The sequence below is a fragment of the Marmota flaviventris genome, chromosome 1, assembly GCF_047511675.1.
Source record: "Marmota flaviventris isolate mMarFla1 chromosome 1, mMarFla1.hap1, whole genome shotgun sequence".
In the NCBI taxonomy this organism is placed as follows: domain Eukaryota; kingdom Metazoa; phylum Chordata; class Mammalia; order Rodentia; family Sciuridae; genus Marmota; species Marmota flaviventris.
In genome coordinates this window covers 13,572,174-13,579,106 of record NC_092498.1, presented here as the reverse complement: position 1 = coordinate 13,579,106, position 6,933 = coordinate 13,572,174, and the positions used below count along the sequence as shown (strand labels likewise).

General features: G+C 38.8%; 1 protein-coding gene across 1 annotated transcript; it reads right to left on the bottom strand.

The window, feature by feature from the left end:
• Nucleotides 1-665: 665 nt before the first annotated feature.
• Prss37 (serine protease 37) lies at nucleotides 666-5,430 on the bottom strand. Its single transcript, XM_027952221.2, has 5 exons — nucleotides 5,397-5,430; nucleotides 3,546-3,687; nucleotides 2,138-2,391; nucleotides 1,431-1,567; nucleotides 666-835 (listed from the first exon to the last, which is right to left on the bottom strand). Exons 1-5 carry the CDS (start codon nucleotides 5,428-5,430, stop codon nucleotides 689-691), a joined length of 714 nt encoding a protein of 237 aa, XP_027808022.2. The 3' UTR covers nucleotides 666-688.
• Between the last annotated feature and the right edge of the window lie 1,503 nt (nucleotides 5,431-6,933).

The following is a 6,933-nucleotide window of genomic DNA, read 5'->3' as shown; positions in this document are numbered from 1 at the left end:
AGGCATTGAAAGTTATTTATTCCCATCATAGAGAGCAGGTTTATGCCTTTTTTGGAACTACAAGACATCTTTACCTCACTCTAGAACAGCCTGTCTTCCTTTTTGACTTGATTTATAGTTGTTGACCCTGTCTAAAAGGGTTGTTTTGTACTTTCCACTCTTCTACTGGCTCTCTCTCTGTAGCATGCTGAAATCAATGCAGCCCTGAGATGAAACATGCTACTCATAGGAAAGCTGGGATCTTAGCCACATGTGAGAGCTTAAAGTCTGAATGATAAGAGGGATAGCAGGGAAATAGAAGTCAACATTTCTTTTGATGCCCGTGACTCCCCAATAATGTTGAGGCCAAGAGCACAGAATTTAGAATCTGACATTTTGGGCTTCTATTCTAGGCTTTGAAATCTATGAGCTACGGCTAAAGTTTTAGCCTCAATTTTCTCATTTGTTAAGGAGGATAAAAGGTAACTCAAGATTTGTTATGAGCATTTATGAGATGATGAATGTAACCCAGTACAATGCCATTATTTAAAATGTTTTGGATGTGGGCAGAGGCGCAAATAAGAACACATGGGCTACTGGTGTGCTGCATCCATAAGTTTCTATTTGGAGATTTTATTTTAGCTTAAGCTTGTATAGTCAATGGCAGAGACAGTGGGATGCGGAGGGAGAAATAGGCTATCAATTCTCCTCATTTGTGCCTGTCCTTAGTGGTTTTCTCAATCCAGGACACATATTTGTAAACATTAGTATAGATTCCAACATCTCCTCCCATGAAGTGTCCAACCTCGATTCCCTGGAGCTTGTTTTTGCAGATGACAGTAGCCACGGCTACCTCCTATCAGAAATCAGAGAGAGAGAGAGAGAGAGAGAGAGAGAGAGAGAGAGAGAGAGAGAGAGAGATATGATCACGCCCTTTCTTCACAGGAATACCATCTTGTTCCCAACTTAGGTGAGCCCTGATGAGAGACAACATGCTGGGACATGAAAAGAGCACTGAATTGGGGGACACAAAGCTTCAGTCCTTTTTCTAGCTTTGCTGTAACTAGCCTGTGTGATCTTGAAAGTCTGAGAATAGCCTCTCTAGAATTATGTGTGAAATGAGTCAAATCCCATTTTTTTGAACTTGTGAAACCAGTTTCAACTTGTAAAGTTTGATTTAAAAACAAAAACAAACAAACAAACAAAAAAACCGATGCCTGTTTTTACCATTCTGAACACCTGGCAATGTATTACGAGCTAGAGGTACTACTTAGTGCTCTTTCATGAATATACTCTATAAGGAGAGCACATGATTAAGAAACAATGATGTCTCTGCGGGGGCCTTATCAAATTCTCAAAAAATTAGAAATTAAAAAAAAAGCTGTATTGTGGTTAATTAGTTAAGTAGACACACAAAAGTAAATGAAAGTTGAATATAAAGAAAAGATTACCCCAAAAATTCGGTTGAATACTTTCACAAATCTAACACATAAGGAGTTCCGGTGGCTCTTTCCTTGTTCAGTTTTCTTGCAGTCTTTATCAGACATCACAGGAGCCTCCAAGTTCTGCCTTAAGTCTGGGTGTCTGCCTGAGGGAAGAGGTGGTAAAAGAAAACATCCTGTTTATCTCACTCTCTTTAAGTCCTGACTGTCTTTTTGTGGAAAGAAAATGGGAAGAAATGAACCCTGAGCACAGGTATGAGAGTTAATCTTGAGGATTTAAAAGTAGTCTTCATGAATGTTTGAAATGCAGAGTTTTCTTTTGGCTCTGTGTCCAGTCTTAGAGGAAATAAGATGTGACCTGACTCAAGTTCTCAGAGGTGTCCTTCACATGTAAAATGAACATGTGTTGGTAGTCGGGCTGTAGCTTCTCTAATGTGAATTGTGCCTCTGAGAATCAGGAATGGTGGCCTCTGTGCAGAGTCAGATGGCTTGGTGACTCCAGCTGCCAAAACCCTGAAGCAGCAGTGGGGCATTAGATACCCTGGGAGTGGAGGAGAGACTCTGTTCAGGGCACTTTCTGCTAGACCACTCCTGTAGCTTCTTGTTTGGGTCTCGAATCATGATCTCCCCACCTCTCTTCTCACAGCTTTGAGGGCATGTATGTTCCTCTTTAAGGAAAACTGATGACCTTAATTTTCTGTGGGAGGTATACTCACCATTGTTTTCCCGGCTCCAGTCCAAACCTGAGAGCAAGCAGACAGTTCCTGGCCGGACATTGCTGGTGGCAAGGGGAAGGAGCTGGACTTTTTGGTTTAAGATGGCAGGCTTAGCCAGCTTAATGAGCATGAGGTCATCCTGTGGAGAGCTGTCACTATGGTTCCAGTATCGGATAATCTGGATAGGATTAATTGTCTGCTCTGTCCCGTCTCTGATTCTGCTCTTGAAATTTCCCAGCATCAGTTTCAGATTTCTGGAGAGAAAAAGGATTAGAAGTAATCACTATAATCATCATCATCATCATCATCATCATCACTAAAATATTGAATGTAACTATATGCCAGGTGCTTTATCTGGATTATCTCATCTAACAGTAAGTCTGTACAGTGGATCCCATGTTTATCCCCATTTTACAGATGAAGTAGTAGAGGCACATAGTAGAAATTTTCTCATGATCATAAAGACAGAAGTGTAACCCTTAGCCACTATGTTTTAATGTAGTGTCCCTTAATGTAGTAGGGAGAAAAATCATGCATATCTAAGAAAATTTTCTATCCTCTCCAGTGTTTACCTATCCAATTGGCAATTTCCATCTTGGTTGAGATAGGAGAATGGAATGACGCAAATGTTGAATATTTTCTATTTTCTTCACTAAACCCACTAACAACCCCATTCTACCCTGTTCAGCACTTTTGGATTCAATTCATGTGTGAATTAAATCAGCGGGCTTCTGATTAGGTCTGATTTGGTCAATAAGAAGAGGAACGGTGAGGTCGACGTGTATATCCTCCCAGCACCCTCCTGCAGTATTGCTGTAGATGGGCTGTGTCCTTTGACAGTGGTTACCACTCCTGTCAGAGAATCTCTTCATATGGGGGTCTCTCTGTGCTTTCCTTGAAAATGCTCTTTCCCTTGCCATTTTAGGCATATGGGTGCTCAATGCACTTTTCTAAAATTAATTTTGAGGGCATGGAATTGTAATTAGTATTTTCCTGATATCTTCATCTCTTAGGGCTTAGTTTCCTTTTAAAACTCAATTTACCCAATTTGAGTGCATCATCAGTGGACCCTTAATTGATAATATGCATTCATATTTCCAGTAAAATAATTGCAAAAACTGATTGTAGATTGGAGAATTATAACATGTAGCACAAGGTCTCTCAATGGCACTATGAAATTTTTGGCTGAACATTTTGGGGCACTCTGCTGTGTACGGTAGGATGTTCAGCAGTATCCTTGCTCTGGCCTCTCCCTTCTAGATGCCTTTGTCTTGTTTCCTGATTTTGATAACCAAAAATATCTTCAGATACTACCAAATGTGCCCTGGGGTGAAAACTGCTCCTATTGAGAATCACTGATGTAGAATAATAGTCCCTGTTTCAGGGGATGAGGATGCCCAATACTCACGGTAAGTAGCAATGAGCTGGGGCCAATACCCAGCTGGTTTTGATGAGGACACCCACACAGGGATTGAAGTGAGACTTGAGGTATACCAAATAGGGAGCAGGATCTTCTTTTTGCACAGATGAGTGAGCAGAGAAAAATGTCCCTGAGAAAATAATTAATATTCTTAATTATAAATATTAGGAAAAAATAAGATGATCATTTCCCGGTTATGGAACATGGATGATTTTTAAATAAGAATGGAACTAGGCAGGAAATGTGAATATATTGGACAATTTTTAAAATAAAAACTGTAAATCAAAATGGCATATCATTATATCTAACATTCAGAATAATCATTTTTTGGCTAATATTGATAAATTTAAGAAAGACTAATAAGAAAGACTCATTTAATGCTTACATGACAAATGGACTTTATCTTCTTAAAAAGCAATTCAGAAATAGACATCTGGAATTGCAAATTGTTCATAACATGTGACTCAATAATTTCAACTCCAAGACCATTTTAAAGAGATAATGAGATACTTTGTATAAATATTATAAATAAGTGTGAGCTCATTTTAGCACTTTTTATAATAGCTAAACATCGTAAACATAAATGTCTAATGCGATAATGTTGGACATTAAAATAAAGAAGCATATGGGGGCTGAGGCTGTTGCTCAGCGATAGCACGCTTGCCTGGAATGTGTGAGGCACTGGGTTTGATCCTCAGCACCATAAATAAATAAATAAATAAAGGTCCATTGATAACTAAAAAATATTTTTTAAAAAATAAAGAAGCATATGCACAAGTGGAATATCACATATATTAAAAATTAAATGTATAAAAAGAAATATTAATGACATTTAATTTAAAATAACAATAAAATCATATATAATTTAATTGTCTAAAATCACCAAACAAGAAATAAACCATCCAAAATGCAAAAAAAAAAGTCTATGAGTAAATTCAAAGTATTAGCATGTGTTGACTGAGAGGTGGGATAATGTCTTTTTTTTTTTATACTTCAAAAATTCCCAAATTTTCTAATTTGAACATATGATAATTTTATAAGTAATTTAAAAAATACCTAGATTATAAAGGGGAGAAAGACTCATTTTAATATCAGAAATGAATGTCTTGGCTACTATCAGTACTTCTGTTGATCCTCCCAAGCCTGGGCCTCTACCTCACTATACCCTTCTTTGTGTGATCATGGCATTAGAAACCCCAAGGGAAAAAGGGTGAATTACTAATAAAGGCAAGATAAGTTGAATTCTAGAAGTCAGTCTGTGTGTGGATTTATTTAATCTTCCCAACTCTATAATGTAGGTAGATACCTCCATTTGACTGAAAAAACTGAAGCACAGATGGATTCATTGACTTGCCCAATCCCACACAGCTAGTATGTGATAAAACCTGAGAAATGCCTCACCAGCAAATTCTCCAATCTGAAAAACTTCATAGAAGGCAGGCCCCTGTTATTAGATCTCTTGTTCTTACCTTTTTCACCCTTTGCATTTCAAAGTTTCGGGAAAGAGGAAATAGAGGTAAAAAATGAGTTCTCTGTCTTTGTGACCATATTGAGACTTGCCTAGAGATTAATGAAGCTTATGTTCTGGAATAACCAAGTGGGGAATGCTCACTGTTGAGGATTCTCCAAGCAGGTTTGTGCCACAACCTACTCCATAGCTTAGCACTAGAAGGGTGTGCTCAGTCTGTCCTGAGAGCTTTTGGATGGGCTAGACCCTAATTCTGCTCATGACAGTATTTCTTGACTCTTCTGCACCCTTCACACATGCTGCCTCTGCCTTACCCCATCCTACATTAATCTATGGCTTATAGGGCAGAGTAGAACGTCTTAAATACATACCAGCAAGGACACTCAAATAGAAAATAAGTTCCATGATGGTCCAGTTCTTTTCCTGTGAGATCTGGAAGATCGGCAGAGTATAGAATCCTCAGCTCAGTTGTCCACAGACTTAGTGGATGTTGTCAGGATTGGAGGCCCTCAGTGGGACTGGAAAGCAGTACTGGGCATAAACAAGGGAGGAAGATGGCTTCAGGCAGACCTATGGAAACCCTTCTGCTCCAGGGGATCGGAGGAGGAGGATCTGCCTCTATTGGGGCCTTTCAGGAAAGGGAAAACAGCTTCATTCCTTAAATTGCTGGATCCAGTTTCCTCTATTTGCTACTCCTCGGAAAAGCCATCCACTTAACAGTAGTTCAACTGTCTGTGGAAAGGGGTGCTCTAGTTTTAGGACTTAGCTTTTCTACAGAGTTTCTGAGGCCAGGGATAGGATCCTCCACCTTAGCTCAGGGAGACAGGGTCCCTGATGTTTGCCTTGAACTCCTCAATGGTAACTTATATTTTCCTTGGCCCCTCCCATCTTTGTTACACTAGTTTCATATTTCCCTTTGGGCACTGTTTCATCACTCAGATATTATCACCAATTTGGTTTTTGCTGTCTTGATCACCAGTTTGGGGCTAAGGAAAGTAGGAAATGAAAAGCATAATAGAATAGTTGTTTAGACAGTTGAGGAATGGTATCCATTCTAGATGACATAGATCTAAGATTTAATGTACGTTGGAGTCAATTCAGAAGGTAGTACCTCGGAATGCTTTTTATGTAACTAAAAGCTTTCTCAGTTAATAATAGACTCCTATAGCCATCTTTGCACAATTGGGAGCACATTAACAGGGGAAAGAGCAGTAACAAATAGCAGCTGACATTTACTGAGCACTTACTGAACCCTAAGCACCCAACTAGTTATTTATAGACTTGTCAGTGGTTAGTTTATTTCAAGTTAGTCTGAGATGTGAAATTAATTACACTTTATATCAGTTGAAACCTTTAAAATTTCTTTTTTTCTTTATGTTTTATTAGTGCATCATCGTTATATGTAGTAGTGGAGTTCACTGTGACGTGTACATATATGCATATAACATAATCTATTCCAATTAATTCCTCAGTATCCCCCCTTACTCTCCGCTTCTCCCTTCCCTTGTTACCTTAGCTTTACTCTTCTGGACTTCCTTCTAAATATTTGCATGTCTATTTTTTTCATTGATGCATTACAATTCTACATAAAAGTGGAATTCTTTCTGGTGTATGTATACATGAGTATAGAATAATTTGGTCAATTTTATTCCTCAGATCGCCTCCTTCTCCTGTCCTCCCTTATCCCTTGTTCTGCTGCTTCTCCTCTACTGATCTCCCTTCCATTTTCATGAGACCCCCTGCCACCTATAATTCCCTACTTCTGTCTAGCTTCTGCATAAGAGGGAAAACATCCTTGACTTTCTGAGTCTGGCTTATTTCCCTTACCATGTTGTTCTCCAGTTCTATCCATTTACCTGCAAATGACATAATTTTCTTCTTTTTGGGGGTACCAGGGATTGAACTCTG

Excerpts from the sequence above, each read along its gene's own strand:
- Prss37 (XM_027952221.2), bottom strand. The coding sequence starts at position 5,430 with ATGGAACTTATTTTCTATTTGAGTGTCCTTGCTG. Across the intron at positions 3,688-5,396 it reads CTATTTGAGTGTCCTTGCTG|GGACATTTTTCTCTGCTCAC; the intron begins GTATGTATTTAA and ends TTATTTTCTCAG. Across the intron at positions 1,568-2,137 it reads CTGGAGCCGGGAAAACAATG|GCAGACACCCAGACTTAAGG; the intron begins GTGAGTATACCT and ends CTCTTCCCTCAG.